Raw genomic sequence first — 17010 nt, 5'->3', positions numbered from 1 at the left:
CTGCTCGCTCTCTCTCTCTCTCTCTCTCTCTCTCTCTCTCCTCTCTCTTCCCCCCCCCTCTCCCCCCTTTCTCTCTCTCTCTTTTCCTTCCTTCCTTCCTTCCTTCCTTCCTTCCTTCCTTCCTTCCTTCCTTCCTTCCTTTACTAGGACTGAACCCAGGGGTTCTTAACCACTGAGCCATAGCCCCAGCCCCTTTTATATTTTATTTAAAGACAGAGTCTCACTAAGTTGCTGATGCTGGCTTTGAACTTGTGATCCTCCTTCCTCAATCTCCCAAGCTGCTGGGATTATAGGCATGGGCCACAGCACCTGGCAAGAAACACTGTCTTTAAAGGAACTATTCAATGACCTGATGAGCCTACTTTTTATCTCAGAGTGATTACTCTTTAATGCATCTTTGTTTAAAATAAAAAGTATATTCATGAATAGAGCAGGAACTTAGCCACTTGTGGGACTTAACACTTTTTGAAAACCTTTGCTGGGGAATTTTTGGTTCAAGTGCCTATTTAAACATATTTAGAGCTAGCAAAATATAAATTCAGAAATAAAAGCTGTACCATTGAGTTACATCCCCAGCCCTGTTGATGCCTTTGGGTTGTTTTCTATTTTTGTTCAGTGGAACAGAAAAGTCAGAGGTAGGGTTCAAGGTTGAACCCATTGGTCAATTGTGTAAAATGCCTCATCAGTTTCCTAATGTCTTTGGGGATTGCTCACTTTCTTGGGTCAATGCTGAAGTATTCAATTTCAGTTGCTTCAGTTATTTCAAAAGCTCATATTTGAGCACTTACTCCATGTACTAAGTGGCCTATTCCATCATATCTTTCCACCCTCACAACAAATCCCATTTTGCAGATGAGGATACTGAAGCATAGAGAGGTTAAGATATTTGTTCAAGGTCACACAACAAGCAAGTCTCTAAGAACCAGCCCTTCCAGGAGTCAAAAGGAGTGGTTAGAACTTGGGGTCTATATAGCATCTTAACAAAGAACAATAAATGTATAAAGCAGTGACAAAACAAAGGATGAGGGGCTTGAGGCTTCCAAGGGGAGCAAATGGAAAGGTAAATATCTGGGGGAAATTAATGGAGTAAGATTTGCTGGTGTAGGTTCATCTTGGCACCAACTCTCCATCTTCATGGCCCTGAAATGTCCCTGGGAGGAAATCCCCCAGTCTCAGAAGTTACTACTTTTAATCAAATAAGGAAGCCCTGAGGAGACTCCTTTTGATGTCGATGTCGATGTTCATTTACCTCTAGCTCAAAATAAGCCAAAGGGGCCTATTTTGAAGTGTCCTCTTCTGATCTCCTAAGGCAGCCAGCTGTTCCAGCAGGTCCTCGTGGGGTCCCATGGCTGGTTCTAGATTACTCAGTCCTGGGCTGTTGCAAACTGACTTCTCAGGCTGGAAACACGGGCATTGTAAGAACCAGCTCTTGTAGGGACTCCAGGTGGGGAGGAGACAGGGAGCCCCTGTCCTGGTGCTGTCACTTACCAGGTGTGTGACTTCCATCAAGAAGTCTCAGCCCCCAGAGACTCAGATTCTTCCACTTTTGAACAGCGGTGGTATTGAGTGAGAAAACGGGGTGAAATGGGATCTGGGGCTGTGGCATTCATTATTCCAAGCAGTCAGTGTGTGACCCCCTCGTATGGTGAGCATCATTCAATTTTACTTTAAAATTGCCAAAGTTGCTGGAGGAACTCAGCAACAGAGTGCAGGCCCTACAGAATGCAGTACCTTGCCCAGAACAGGACTAGTCTCTAGACTTCCAGGCCTGGGGAGAAGCAGGGCAGTGAGGGCTGGGTCCTCTGCAGCCTGTTCTCTAACCTGGCAGTCTGTAACCTGCCCAGGGGCTGAGGGTAGAGAGAGCCCTGAGTCTTACTTGGGCTGTAGTCCTTGGGGCCTGCAGCTGCCTAACCTGTGCCCCCAACCTCTCCCAGAAGGCTCGGGTCCAAGGGGTTTCCTGTCTTTGAGTATTCCCCTTTGGCCATTGCTCAAGGAGAAAAGACCACAGGCCACATCTGCTTCCTTTTCATTCCTCTTCCTCTTATTGATTTGCTAAAGGACAGGTTTGAGGATGTCTTTCCTCAGTTCTCCAGGACTCCCTTAGTGAAACTATCTACTCTGTAATCCCCTTTTCTCTACTCCCCACCCCCAAACAGGGTCCCTGTCTGCCTCGGGGAAGCCAGATGATCATCCAGGGGGCCAGATCCTTCAGTCGCTGATATTCCACCCACGTTGGGCTCCTCCCACACTCATCCTTAACATTCCTTTACTTACGCTTCCCCCAGAAGCTTATGAAGAACAACCCGTTCTCGTGGCCCCTCCAAATCTTTATCATTCTCCAAATTCTTCAGCAGCTCCTTGCTCCTGGTACGACTCCATCTCTGCCTCTCTCTTCTGTTTCATTTTAATTTTCTCTCTGTACCCCAATTCCCTTCAGGTTTGGAGCATTCCTTTCGCCTTTTGTAGTGATAGGCAACATTTATTGAGCACCCCTGTGCGTGAGACCTCGGAACCCTCATTTCCTCCTCAAGCCTAGAGTTGATGGGGCCTGATTATCGTTCCTGCTCTACAGATGGGGGAGGTGGGCCTAACAGTTAAGTAATGTGTCCTTGTCCCACCACCAGTGACACAGCAGGGATTGAACCCAGTGGAGCCTGGCCCGTGGTGGTACTCTTCCAATTCTTCCCATTTCTTCTCTGTGTTGCCAAACCAACTAGATACATGCTTCTCACTGGCCATCTTCCTTGTTTTGGTTTCCAGTACCAGCTTCATTAAAGAATCCAACTCTGTCTACTTTAGAAATTAAGAATAATATCCTTGTGTGGCCTGGGTGACCCTGGGCAGGTCATGGACCCTCTCAAGGGCTCAGTCGCCTTCTCTGGGAAAAGAGGCAGAAGGGTTATGCTCTGGATCCACGGTTCTCAAGATTTGTTGAAGCACAGCTTGTTTGGCAACCCACCTCGGCCCCTGCTGCTGAATTTCTGACTTAGTGGGTTGGAGAATTTGCATTTTTCACACAGTTTTTGCCCGTGACTGGTGCTGTTGGTTTGGAGAACTTAGTTTGAGAATCATTCTGCAAGCTAGTCTGTGGGAGACCCTCTGCTCCTCCATCCTGATTGTGCCACACAGGTGCTGCTTCTTGTTGGAGGCCAAGGGTCTTTCTTGCTCTCCAGGAACCCTGGCACAATCACTCAGGGTTGACTGGCAGGAAAAACCCAGAAACAATTTGTGTGTGTGGCAGGGGCTGACTCCCAAAACACAGAGCCCGGGGTGGGTGGCCGGGCAGATGGATCAATGGGCCTGGTGGGTGCAGAGCAGGGCCTGATGTCACATTCCTTCCTCTCCTCTGCACCATCTTCTAACTGGCAGTACTTCAGCCCTGGCTATTTTGGGAAATGGCTCATAGGGCGTGGTTCTTACTCTTATGCCCCCTTGTCCCCTGAGTTATACAGAGGAAAACCGCTCCCCTAGATAAGCAAAAGGGCATGGGCAGCCTGCCTCCAAGGAGCCCCAGGGCAGGGCCTGGAGAGACTTTGGGGACAACCAAGGAGGCAGGAATCCTCATGGGGTGCTCACAGCCTGTGGGAAACACCTGGTCTTTGCAATCTTGGCTTCAGCTCTAAGCTTAGCTTTCTTTCTTTCTGAAAATGTTCTAAAATATGCACAACACCTGCTATTTTCAAATGTGCAGTTCAGTGGCACGAAGTCCAGTCACATTGTTGGGCAGCCATCACTTTTTCTAACCCTCTTCATGTCTCTCAGATGAACCTCAATGCCCAAGAACCAATGATCCTGGCTCCTGCCAATGCCCATTCTGCCCTCCGTCTCTGTGAATTTGGCCAAACGCAATGTTTATACCTGTTGAATGAAGTAGTGGTCAAACCAATGATCTTAAATTCCTTCCAATCATAACATTCAGGGAGTCTCAAGGTCCTGGCTTCTGGAAGTAGGGGTCATTCGTCTTTGCCTTGGTCACCCCCAACCCATCCCCCTGAACATGTTGAAGCTGCCTGGGGGATCATCCCTTCTAAGAGTTTGTCCATGGGTCCCTTACAGCTGATTCTAATCCTTAATGCACAATTTGACTATAAGACCCCATAGATAGTTTCTCCTAAGCCCGAGTTTCCCCTCAGATCTGAATTAAGTTCTGCTTCTCAGGAGCCAAACTCACTGTGCTCCTGCTGCATTCGTGTTGGCCACCCTAGGGGGGTCATTTCCTGTTGTGGCTGTTCTCAGAAAAGCTACCCTTGGCACACTGGGTGGCAGGGGACGTGGTGAGGACCAGGGGTATCTGCTCCCTTAAAAACATCATGGATGTCTGAGTTTCTGGCACAGAGTGAGCCGTGGACTGCTGAGCAAGCTGCTCCTCAGATGAGGAGGGGACCCCGTCTGACTCAACAGATAGGGCTGGGGCCTACAGCAAGGCACAGCCACAACAGGAAATGGTCATCAGGAAAGAACCAAAAAAAAGGAGGCCTCTGGGCCAAGTCCCCCATGGAGGGAGAGAAGAACACTTGAGAGTCAGTCCCCACCCATCCTGCAAGGCCCCAGGCCAGCCAGGTCAGGAGGCACTGCCAACCTGCCCCCCAGATTGTTTCCTCCTTCAGCATGCAAGATGATTAAAAAAAAAAGGTACCTGTGAAAAATATGGATGCTGCAGGGCATGGGGCGACACCTGGAATCCCAGCTACTCAGGGGGCTGAGGCAGGAGGATCTAAAGTTTTGAGGCAACCCTGTCTCAGAATAAAAAATAAAAAGGTCTGGGGATGTAGCTCCTTAGTAGACTACCTAGCTCCAAAACAACAACAACAACAAAATGCTACCATCAAATTCTATTTTTATGTTGGTTCTATTACCAAAAACTACAAGTGGACATGGACTTGGTGTTTCATCGTATTACTAGCATATTTGAATTTTTAGTGTTCCACACTCAAATTGTTTTAGGAAGCACGGCCTTGATGCGCTTTCTCCCTTGTGTCTGGTTGGGACTGTGGCAGAGCCAGTGCATGGGCTGGTTTGGGTCCTCCCAGTCAGAATTGGGCTGGGAAGTGCTGCCTGCAACCTGGCTCAATGTGCAGAGGTGACACTAGGCTCAACCCTTGGCTATTGTGCCATCTTCTAGCCTAGGTAGGACAGAAGAGGGGCCCCTTAGGAACTTCTGGCCCTGTCCCTTCTAGAAGGGAGGGTACAACTTGAGTGTGAGATGACGGGGCTGGGGGGAACTTGCAGAAACAGGCTATTTTTAAATTAGAGAAACAGATGGGCTGTGGTTCCTGCCGTGACAGATGGGTCCCTGAGATAGCCCAAGATCTAGAACGAACTGGGTTTAAACTTGGAGCCCTTCCCCAGGCAGCTGAAGAGGTTCTCAAAGTGACTCTGCCCTCAAGTCTGTCCGCAGTGGGCTTTCTGGAAAATCCATCCCAACACGTAAGCCACTGACCATTCAGGATTAGTGAGGGCAACGGCCAGCATCTTCCTGCTCAGGAGGGTGCAAGCCACCCTAAACCTTAAAGTCTCAAATAATTAGTGAAGAGCAAAACACAAATAGTCAGAAATATATTTACAAAAGCAAAGCCCCGGAGAGATCTCGTCCACATGGGAGCTGGAACTAGACAAAGGAAAGATGGCTCGGGTGGTTTATTTAAGGGGGACGTCAAAGGCAGGGATAAGGTTTCAAGGGCAGTCTGGCTTCATGGGGTCTTGCAGTCAGCAGGTTGATTGACATCTTGGCAGGTCACACCCATCTCAGGTGCTGTGTGGGATCTCTGGCAGAACTTGAGGGGGAAGTTCACCTGCATCAGGTGGTCTGTCCCTGTGGGGGTGCCACGGGACGTTCCCAATGACAGACTTACCCCCTCATTAGGCTACGATGAGCAACATAGTCCACATACAGCCCATGGATGGCTCATGACACAGTCCCTGGTACGAGTGAGGGCCTCGTCCTACTCAAAGCGGCAAATAATCCCTTGTCTCTGAGAGTGAAAGCCACCTCTAGCCAATGCAGGCAGTGACCCCTCTCCCTCCTTGCAGAGCTTTCTGTCATCTTTGGCTTCTCTCACCCCCGCTCTCCTCTTCCTGACATTTGGTTGGGGCTGTTTGCACGATGGTGGCCTGGCATGGCCAACCAGCCACAGCATGCCTTCCTGGAAGAAGACAATGGACCTCCTAGGAACTGAGACGTGACTCTCCAGGGAAAGTGGAAGGGCCTGCCCTGCCCTCCAGATAGTTTGGCTATATATATGCCAAGAGCCTTGGCCACATATATACTCCTGCTCAGTTGATCCCACTCTTGGGAATAGGCAGACAAATAGCCTGAAATACGGAAATATCTTTACTCCCAAAGAAGATGCTGACAGTATAACTTCAAACAGCAAAAACCTGGGAAGAACCTAACTTTTTAAAGTAAGGAAATCATCAAGTAAACAGTAGCACGTCCACTTAACGATTGTGACGTAGCTACTCTAACAATCATGTTTACGAAGTTACCAGAAAATATGTAGAAAGCACATTACATAAAAAAAAGATAGGATATAAAATTTCATATAATTGTAACTGCACGCCCCCCAAAAAAATGCCTACTAATAGCAAAAAATGACAGGGAAAAAGTGTCAGTGGGATTCAGAGAATGAAATCTGAGATCATTTTTATTTTCTACTTTCTCCTTTCTCGTTTACAATATTTCCCTTAAAAAAAAAAGAGTGTTACTAAATTAAAAAAAAACTATTTAAAATGTTAAAAAAAGAGGTGTCTTGTGATTTATATATCTTATATAAGTTATAACTTATACATCTTATATAACTTGTATACCTTAGGGAGCTTGAAGGTCTCAGGGTAAAGGAGCTGTAAACCGGAGCACAGAGTCAGAATATGGCCTGGTGTCCCCTTCTGTATCATTGTCCCCACCCTCTTTCCCCAACCTGTTCCAGCCCCTGAGATCTGGCGGGAAGCCCCAGTGTCTCTTTGAATTACTTACTGACCTGTTACCCTTTGTTTTGTAGATTTCATGGAAAACAGATATTCTGTAAGTACACATTTCATATACCTCATTTTAAAAAGTTCTCTGTGGAGTGGTGAAATCTCTCCTGACACTCCTGGGCCTGCTTTCCCCTAATCCCCCTCCCACCCCATAATGTTTTAGACTAGGAACCCTGGGCTCCTCTGATTAGCTGGGCCAATTTGGATTTTGAATATTTTCTTCCACTATTTCCATCATTACATCTCAACCCACATATGAAAAGGGACCCTGGAAATCCTCTAATAAGCCTGGGAATCTAGGGTACCTATTGCTTTTTTTTTCCCCCTTCCTTTTTGGCACTGGGAATTGAACCCAAGGTCTCTCTATTACTGTGCTATATCCTCAGCCCTTTTTACTTTTTATTTTGAGACAGAGGCTCACTGAATTGCCCAGGCCAGCCTCAAACTTGCAATCCTCCTGCCTCAGCCTCCCGAGGAGCTAGGATTTTAGGTTTATGCCACCCTAGTCAGGTATTTTTTTTTTTTTAAAGAAAGACACAGAGACCCAGTTCAAACTGTATCGAGGCCTGTCTCCTACTATCTTCCCACTCTCAACCTTTCTGCAAGCTACCCAGCAAAACAAGAGTTAACCAGGCAGCTATTCTCTTAAGAAATGAGGAATTTGCCTCATAAACTGCTTCTTTCAGCCTGGGAAGAACTTCCAGCAAGGTTTCTGCTAGCCCTTCCAGAGGGCCCCCGGCTTCCTTTGTTTTGCCCAAGTCTGAATTCTTGTAAAACAGAGCGTATTATGCCTTTGACAGACAGGAAGCCACTGACATTCTTGTTGTGGAAGAAAGCTATCAATTTAAGGAAGAGAGGAATGAAATGGAAGTTTTTCTCTAGCCTCCACCCAGCCAGACTCCTGAAATCAGAGACTGTGGCCCCAGAGAAGCAGGGAGCCTTGTTTATAGATGATGAAAACCTGAGGTGTGCATTGGTGGATCACTTGCCCAGCATCCCCCAGGGCCAGGTCTCCAGGCTCCCAGCCAGTGCTGCCCGCAACCCAAGACTCCCTGTTGAAGTAAAGCCACTGTCCTAGTGATCAAGGCCTCAAGAGAGTGGGATCTTTGCTCCCTGGCCAGTGTGGGATCCTGATAAAACTGTGTTCTCTGTGAGATAGACAGAGCTATGTCCACCCAGGGCAGGGCTGCTGCCCGTGAGGATAGACACCCTGCAGGATCAACATATTTACTTTGCTTCCATCCAAAGGGTCTCTCTGGACAAAGATTCCAAGCTCCAGTTCAGACAGAACTTTCCCTTTCCCGGTGGGCCCCCAGAATTCTGCCCCCGGGAGGCTCCCCAGAGCTCACCCAGGCTGGTCCTGTCCCTGCATTTGGCGGGAATGGAATTTTGAATCTTTAAGCGAGTGGATTTTGTTTATAAAAAGCAGGTATAGTTTCCCTAATAATCAGCCCAAGCGAGCGGGTCCAGAGAAAATTAATTGAATCGCCTCACGGGGAAATGGGAGGGGAGTTCCTTCCTGAAATCAAACCTGGCGATCATTCCGCTCTTGTTTAATGGCCGTTGCTTCTGAAAACATATTGGAGGAAATATCTTAACAATGAGACAGCCACTTAGCCAGCGACTAATTTGGTATTGTTTGACTTGCTTCAATGGCACATTCTGACTTCATTTTTCCTCTGCCATTTTTGCCTTGTTTATAAATTGTGTTTGTGGCCAATGCAGACAGATAACGTGCAAGAGAACACCCTGTGCCTAAGTGAAGGGGGAGAATCTGGACCTGCAAGAGTCTTGGGATCTTGACGAGAACCTGTTTTCTTATGGGGTAAAAAGAAAAAAAAAAAAGGCATTTGTCAGTAATAGCTCGCTTTTCTCCTTCCCGGGGCCTGCAGGAAGCTGAGCTGCAAGGAAACTTGCCCAGTAGCGGGGCTCAGGAGACTGGAGAGTGGGTTCTCCAGCTCTTCAACCCTCTTTGGGATGACCCTGTCCTCCCCAAACTTGAGTTTCCCCATCCACAAAGTGGAGAGGATCAGCAGCAGCCTGACAGCAACAATAATAATGACCACTTATGAATTTTTTTTTTCTTTTTGAGGGACATGGCGGGTCCTGGGGATTAAACCCAGAACCTCACGCATGCTAACCAAGCACTCTACTCCTAAGCCACATCCCCAGCCCCTTTTGTGTCTTATATTGAGACAGAGTCTCACTAAGCTGCTGAGGCTAGCCTCAAATTTTTGATCCTCTTGCCTCAGCCTCCAGAGTAGCTGGGATTACAGGTGTGCCCCACCAAGTCCAGCTCTAGGATTTTCTTAGAGTCTAAATGAGAAACCATGCAAATCCCCATAGAAACTCATTGGTTATCCACTTTAAAGCCCTTTCCACCCAACACTTTGGCTATAGTGAATGTGCTTGGGGGATTTACTTTACTTGGCCCTGAAATGCCCCGCCACACTTAGGGAATGTAGCAGTTGCTTATCCGAGGCCTAGGGTTCAGCCGAAACCAAGCTTTGACTTAGGAACTGGAGATTCACATTCAAACTTAACTTCCCCCTGACAAGCTGCAGAGCCATGTCTTAATCCCTTCAGACCTCTGTTTCCTCGCCTATAAACTGGGGACATGAAAACTCCTTGCCTAGTTGTTGCAAGGATTAAATGAGCACCTAGCACAGTGTTAGTATATGGGAAATGTTCAGAGGACTTTCTAGAAGTAGAAATTAGAGATTCCCAGGGGAGGTTAAAAGCAAAATGCCCCTTGAGGAGGTCCATATCATGTTCTGACCGGAAGCAGAGTGATTCTGCGGCTGTACTTGGGAGGCTGACAGCCTCTGATTCAAGCACAGCAAATCCAGTCCTTGGGTGTGGGCATGTTAACCTTTACTTCAAAATCCTGAGGCCCTGCCAACTGTGGCCCAGCCCTTTCCGTCTCTGGCCTTGGTCCTACAGCAGTGCCCTGGGCACTATCTGTCCCCAGAGAGGGAGAGTGGAGGTGTTTGGGGAGGGACTTGATCTAGGGCTGCAGAAAGACTGAATAGCAGCACCCTACTCCCTCCTCCAGGCAGAGTGGAGGACATGGTAGGGCAGCTGCCAGCACTGGTGAGCCTCCAGCCCCCTGGGGCCCACACAGCGTTTCTGGCCCACCTGCCTGAGATTCTCCTAGCACAGGAGGAGCCAGGCTTGGCCTTCTAGTTGCAGCCCCTCAGTGCTGCATCCTGTTCCAGAAGGTGTAGATCTAGCAAGGCCAGAACACAACGGAGACCCTACCCCATCTCACCCTCAGAAAGTAGGTTGGCCTGGCCGCGGAGTTCCCAAGCCTGGGCAATCCCTACATCTTCTCTTGTTCCTGCTTCCTGAATTCCACCTGTAGCAGGGTGTCCAGTGCCCATGAAGGTTCCAGAAGAGTGGACTCAGATGGTTCCTGCTTTCTCTGAAGGCCGGGGCCCCTCTGCTCCAGCATCTCCCAGCATGCTCTGCTCCAGCATCTCCCAGCATGCTCTGCTCTAGCATCTCCCAGCATGCTCTGCTCCTTTGTCCTGCAAACCTCTTTCCATGTCTGTGATTCCTCCATTTCCCAGATCAGGGCCCTCTTCTTGCCTCTGACCTCCCGCAGTTTGTTAAGCCCTCTCTACCTTCTATTTCATGGTAGTGTTGTTTATCAGTAATTCATGGAACACAAAGTTCCTGAGGGTAGGTTCTTGCATCTTCAGCTTAGGAAAAAGTGCTGGGTCAGAGAGGGGCCCAGGCTGGTGGTAGGCGGGAAAGGGACACAAGTACCTTTGAGTCAGTTAAAGAACACTAGAAGAAGACATGAGGAGTTAAAAAAAAAGAAAGAAAGAAAGAAAACAAAACTTTTTACTATGGTAAAATATAAATAACCTGAAATTTATCATTTTAATATTTAAAAACATATAATTCAGCCAGACATGGTGTCACCCACCTGTAATCCCAGGGACTTGGGAGGCTGAGGCAGGAGGATTGCAGATTCAAGGTCAGTCTGGGCAATTTAGCAAGACTGTCTCAAAACAAAATTGAAAATTGGGGTTGGGAATGCAGTTCAGTGATAGAGCACACCTGGGTTCAATCCCCAGTACTGGAAAAATAAATGTGTGGCTCAGTGGCAGAGCACTTGCCTAGCACATGCATGAGGCACTGATTTGACCCCCAGTATTGCAATATATATATATATATCAGTTATATCAGTTGCATTCACATTGCTGTGCCACCAACACCTTCTCCATGCCCGGAACTTCTCATCATCCCCCAACTGACACTCTGTACCCATTAAACAGTAACTCCTCATTGCTTCTGCCCTCACCCCCGGCAACCGCTATGCCACCTTCTGTCTTTGTAAATTTGATCATTGTTGTACATCGTACAAGTGGTATCATTTGACATTTACCCTTTTCTTCCTGGCTTATTTCATTAGCTTAATTCTTGAAAGGCTCATCAGAGTATATCAGAATCTCTTTCCTTTTTAAAGTCAGGATGGAATCTGTGGCAGGGCGGTACTGGGGTTTGAACCCAGGAGCAATCTACCACCGAGTTACTTCCCAGGGCAACCTTCAATCCTGAGGGGTGTGACCATAGCTTGTGTTGTTTCTTGTCACTACAGAGAACGGAAGGCTCCCTTGATGGGACTTAGGACCATGAAGACAAGGGCTCATCCCCGAGAGGACATCCATGTCCCCAAGAGGAGCAGATGCATCCTGTGTTCCAAGAGTTCTGCGCATTTATTTATGACCTGCCCTGCTCCCACCGAACATAGCAATTCCTCCGGCCAAACCACCAGTTCTTGTGTCCACCCTGCTATGTTAACGTTGGGCATGAAGAAGTCAGAAGGGGCTGTTTAATTGCCCAGGTGACCCTCCTTCCAAGTTGGAGCATCCATGCAATTTGGAAGAGCAGAAGGAGTTCAGGGTAAACAGGCCATTGGGATATTCCGAAACTTGAATACTTTTGTCTTGTGCAGAGATTTAAAAAAACCTTTCCCATGTACCCTCCTACACTGAATCTGGTTTTGTTTTATAGTCAGTTACTTCTAGTGAATGGCCTGGTCTGGGGGCAGCTTGTTTTAGGGTAGTTTGTTTTCTTCTCTTCTTTCTTTTCCTGTGGTCCTTCAAAAGTCTGTAGCTCTGGGTAGCCCTTGTTCTTTGGAAGTGCACAGTGCTGGCCATACAGCTTCTGACTGTCCCCTCTATGACGTCACCCGCCACAGTGGAAGAACACCGTGGCTTGGGAGCACCTCCTTTGAACCACCAACCTGAAGCCCAGTTCACACAGGCACCGCTCACAGCAGAACCCGGAGGTGGGGCAGGCACAGATGTTCTGGGCGGTTTTCTGTATCCTCTCTTTTCTTCTCCCTGCTGAGGGCCAAAGGATGAGATGATGGTAGCCTACAGCAGATAGTATTTTTTAATAGGAAAATGAAATGTGTATTTTTCTTACTAATTTTTTTTTATTTATTCCTTGCTTTTAAAAAAATGGTCTTCTGAGGTCTCAAAATGGTTCCAAGGGGGGTCTTGGGAGCATGGACGCAGGGCTGCTGCCGTTGGCACTGTGGAGTACGCACACCTAACCAAGATGGCCTTCCCCGTTTGCCTCAGTGACATAGCTGCAGGGACCCTGCGGGATGTTGTATTAAATAAATTTGATCTTTACTCTTCACAGATCTGTGAAATGTCGTCTTCTGAGAGGCCACACGCAAACAGAACACCTATAGCACGCCAGGCCCTCTGGGGCCTCTGCAGTCACAGAGAGAACCACACTGGGCTCATCGCGGGCTGTGCCTTGCACAGACCAAGGGCCTAAGTGGCTCCGATGAAGGTCAGGGCCAGAGGCAGTTTGAGTCTCAGACTTGAAAGTCATTAAAACCCATCAGCAGGTGGCTTAGCGTTCACTTCCCAGCGGAAGACTCCAGGGCCATCCTTAGCACACAGGGTTGTCAGATTCAGCACACAAAAAAATTTAAATGAATAAATAGATCTAAGGTATCCAGTTCAAAGTGAATTTCATATAAGCAACAAATAAGATTTTTGGTGTAAGTCTATCCCATGTAACATTTGGGATATACTTATATCCCCCAAATAATTCATTTATGTAAATTTCAAATGTAGTACATCATCATGTATTTTATTTGGCCACCCTCTTAGCAAGGCACACTCCTCCCTAGCTCCCCAGTCCTCAGGACCCATCCTCTCTAGTGATCTCATGCCTCACACCTTGCCAGGTCCAGTCCTCCATCAGAGAATCACCCCACTGGGCAGAGAGGTAGAGGGAGATCTGTGTGTGCATCTGGGCTCTACCAGATTCCAACTACTGAAACTTGAAAGAGCCTCTTAAACTCTGAGCTTCCATTTCCTCTACTCTCAAATGAAGAGATTAGACTAATGACTATTTATAGTTGAAGGTTTTTGTTAGAGGGGGCGGAGTGCCAGGGATTGAATCTAGGAGAGTTTAACCACTAAGCCACATTCCAGTCCTTTTTATGTTTTATTTTGAGACAGGGTCTCTCTAAATTACTGAGGCTGGCTTTGAACTAGTGATCCTCCTGCCTTAGCCTCCCAAGCCACTGGGGATTATAGGCGTGGGCCACCACACCCAGCCACATTTGAGGGTTTGAAATGCCTTTGAAAATATGATGAGGGCTGGGACTGTAACTGAGTGTCAGAGCGCTTACCTAGCATGTGTGAGGCACTGGGTTCAATCCTCAGCACCACATAAAAATAAATAAAATAAAGGCATTCTGTCCATCTACAACTACAAAACTTTTTTAAAAATACAGAGATAAAAAAAAGAAAGAAAATATGGTGAAAGCTAGAGATTCCTATTCTCAGCACATGCACAAACCATCACAAAAACATACATTCTCGAGGTTTGAGGGCATGGACTTGGTTGAAACCAAAGTATGAGATGATGATGATTGCATGACCTTGAATGACCTCCAAATCTGATGTGTCCATGACTTGGTGAGAGCCAAGAGTCACTGTATCCACTTTTCAGTCCCTTGTTGCCACCAGAGAAAGGTCACGGGTGGGGATGGCGGATACCCTGTTGATGGAGCATTTGGCCGAGTGCAGTGGCTCACACCTGTAATCCTAGTGGCTTGGGAGTCGGAGGCAGGAGGACCGCAAGTTCAAGGCCACCCTCAGCAATTTATTGAGGCGCTAAGCAACTCAGTGAGACCCTGTCTCTAATAAAATAGAAAATAGGGCTAGAGATGTCAGTGGTCGAATGCCCTGAGTTCAATCCCTGGTACCCCCCCCAAAAAAAAACATGCATGAGTTTAAATTATTTCCCTCCTCTACCTACTTCTGAGGACAGAACCACAGCATCAGGGATCTTCCTGAGTTGATTTAATGGCTAAAAAAATTGATCTCACTCCAGGACCCTGACTTCAGCCTCCCTAACCAGCTGACAGAACCAAGCAGCCAAGTCTGAGCAGGGGTGCCAGGAGCCTCATTAGTTACAGCTCTGTGTAGTACAATTTTTCCCTCTTCTGAGGACCTACAAGAAGTCCTTCACCCATTTCCCCTATCATTTACTGGTTGCCCTGTCAACGTTCATCAATGGACTAACTGAACTCACACCCTGATCTAGACTCCAGATGGGCAGTGTGACCCCCAAGGTCAATGGTCATTCATTAGAGCAAAAGTTCTTAACCATGATGGTTTTATTCCCACTGGTCATCACTGAACAGTGTCCAGGGACATGTTTGGTTGTCATGACTGGGTGAATGTGCTACTGGCGCATGGTGGGTGGAAACCAAGGATGGAGGCTACTGACATCCACCATGGGAGGACAGCCACCATAACAACCCGTCACCAAGTCCAAGATACCAATGGCGGCAAGGTTGGGCAACCCTGAACAGGGGCTTCCCATTATTCATCTGTGTGCCCGACGAATTTGTACCTGTCACACTCTGTGCTCTGCACACCAAGCTGAGTGTTGAGTAGGAGGATCGCAAGAATCATGTGGCCCCTGTCCTCCTGGAACATGCCATCCAGAGACACAGATGAGCAGAGCCCATGACAACACAATGTGACAAGCACAAATGGGGCCACATGGAAGAGCAGAGGGCAGTCAGGAAAAGTTCAAGAGGAAGTTGGGTCCAATGAAAGACCTGAACAGAGGTAGAGGGCACCAGGTGGGAAAGGTAGGGTGAGGAGCACAGCAGACAAGGGAGAAGGTTCTAGAAGGACCAGAGGAAAGCGAGAATGTGGTGCTTTCGAGGAATAGCAGGAAAAACCGTCAGTCCCCGGGTCTTCTAGCTATGATTCAATGAGTCCTCTTCAGGCTACCAAAGTCCCCTGGGAATTTCTGCCTGCCTCCATCTCAGAGGACAGAAGGGAAAAGGGCCTGAAAATGCTCAGCAAGAGCTTGGCTACCCATCCCCAGCCCAGTTGTTTCTAGACTCTCCCCCTCGGTCATTAGCAGGTAGGAAAGAAAACCCCAGCTGCAGAGGCCAGAATCAGCCATGTTCACAGATGAAAGGGGAACTGGAGGGACATGTCTCAGGCCCCAGTGGGCTGCGTGAGGACAGTCTCCAAGCTGAGAGCCTCAACCTGGGGTCCAGTGGGTGGAGGACAAAGTGGGGCCTGGTCCCTGGAAATGCCCTGAGAGTAGGGTCAAAGAGTGGCGAGGGTGTGTGGTTTTCTGGAAGAAAATCCATGGCTTTTATCCGTTTCTCAGAGGGAGACATGATCCAAAAAAGGGTTAAGAACTTCTGAATAATTAAAACCTCATGTAGACACCGTGTGATCTGATGTCAGCTAAAAACTCCAAAATAATGGTTCACACATTTCCTATCAAAGGGTCTTCTTTGGGACTTGGGGTGTCAGTTACTGGTAAAGGGCTTGCCTAGCGTGCGTTAGGCCCTGGGTTCCACCCCCAACACTGAAAAAAAAAATGGTGGCAGATCTACTTCAAAGACAGTCTTTCATCCAATAACCCCAGCAGCACTTGGCTTGCCTTTACAAAGTTGCTCTGAGGAGGTGGGCGTGGTGGTGCACACCTTGTAATCCCAGTGAATCCGGAGGCTGAGGCAGGAGGATTGTAAATTCAAAGCCAGCCTCAGCAACTTGGCAAGACCCTGTCTCAGAATAAAAACAGTAAGAAGATCTGGGGATGTGGCTCAGTGGTAGAGAACCCCTGGGTTCGATCTCCAGTACCAAAACAAAACAACAACAACAACAAAAAAAAAAACCTAAGGTGCTCAGCGTAGGAAAACAAGTGGTGACCTCAATGTCCTTCAAAGAGGCAGCCCTCCCCTCTCAAAAGTAATAAGCTCTTAGCCTGATCCAAAATACCAAAGGAACAGGCAGTAGATTTATTGAAAAGCTTCCTAGTCTAAAGGATTTCTAAAGCCTGAATTGTCCCCTCATATGGGTTTCAAAACTCAGTTTTCAAAATAAACTTGGACAATAGAAGAGAAATATTATTGCCTTGTTTAGATAAGATGAAAGATGCTGCACGGCAAATAAATTCTTGAAGAAAAAGGTAAGTTGGATCAGGAGTTGGCCACCTGTCCACTCGGCGACCTTGGACACCTCAGGCATCCTAGATTCCTCTCCCACCAAAGGAGGTGTGTTTTCCCCCAAGGGCTGCCAGGACAAATTCCCTCAAGTTAGGTGGCATAAAACAGCAGAACTCTACTGTCCCATTTTTCTGGACATTGGAAGTCTAAATCGAGGTGTGGTGATCTATGCGCCCCACACGGGCTCTTGGCCTCTCTTCTAATCCCCCCTCTGTCATCAAGAGACCTCCTCCCCTGGGTCTCCGGGTGTCTGTTTTCACATGGCCTTCTTACAAGAACACAGGTCGTGGAACCGAGGGCCACCCCAAGTATGACCCCATGGTAATAACTACATTCCAAAGACCCTATTTCCAAAGGAGCTCTCATCCCCAGCCGCCATGTAGACATGAATTTGCAGGGAGAGGCTCCATCCAACCCAGCCCAGGGAGGAGGAGTGGCCGGGACCAGCCCACATCCTGCAGCTCTGACTTTCTGTTTCTAAGGGGCTCATGTGAGCGGGAAAGTGT

General features: G+C 47.8%; 1 protein-coding gene and 1 long non-coding RNA gene across 4 annotated transcripts in view; one reads left to right on the top strand and one right to left on the bottom strand.

Annotated features, from left to right (window-relative positions):
• The window catches only part of LOC125615082, a 22296-nt gene extending 15686 nt beyond the window's left edge, over positions 1-6610 (bottom strand). The window contains exons 1-2 of the long non-coding RNA XR_007345638.1: positions 6597-6610; positions 4733-4737 (exon numbers count right to left, since the gene is read on the bottom strand). This is a non-coding gene — a long non-coding RNA (uncharacterized LOC125615082). The remainder of the gene's footprint in view (positions 1-4732; positions 4738-6596) is intronic.
• Pecam1 (platelet and endothelial cell adhesion molecule 1) overlaps positions 1-12638 on the top strand; it is a 46605-nt gene extending 33967 nt beyond the window's left edge. For 2 of the 3 annotated variants that reach the window (XM_048798163.1, XM_015504821.2), the window contains 2 exons: positions 6999-7021; positions 11585-12638. In XM_048798163.1, the coding sequence (XP_048654120.1) occupies positions 6999-7021; positions 11585-11614 (53 nt within the window). In that variant the 3' untranslated portion in view covers positions 11615-12638. The remainder of the gene's footprint in view (positions 1-6998; positions 7022-11584) is intronic. The other variant, XM_015504822.2, reaches the window with a different exon arrangement.
• Positions 12639-17010: the final 4372 nt, after the last annotated feature.

Source organism: Marmota marmota, unplaced genomic scaffold, assembly GCF_001458135.2.
Source record: "Marmota marmota marmota unplaced genomic scaffold, marMar, whole genome shotgun sequence".
NCBI classification, from domain to species: domain Eukaryota; kingdom Metazoa; phylum Chordata; class Mammalia; order Rodentia; family Sciuridae; genus Marmota; species Marmota marmota.
Note: the sequence above shows the minus strand (reverse complement) of the source record. Positions and strands in the feature narration are given on the sequence as shown.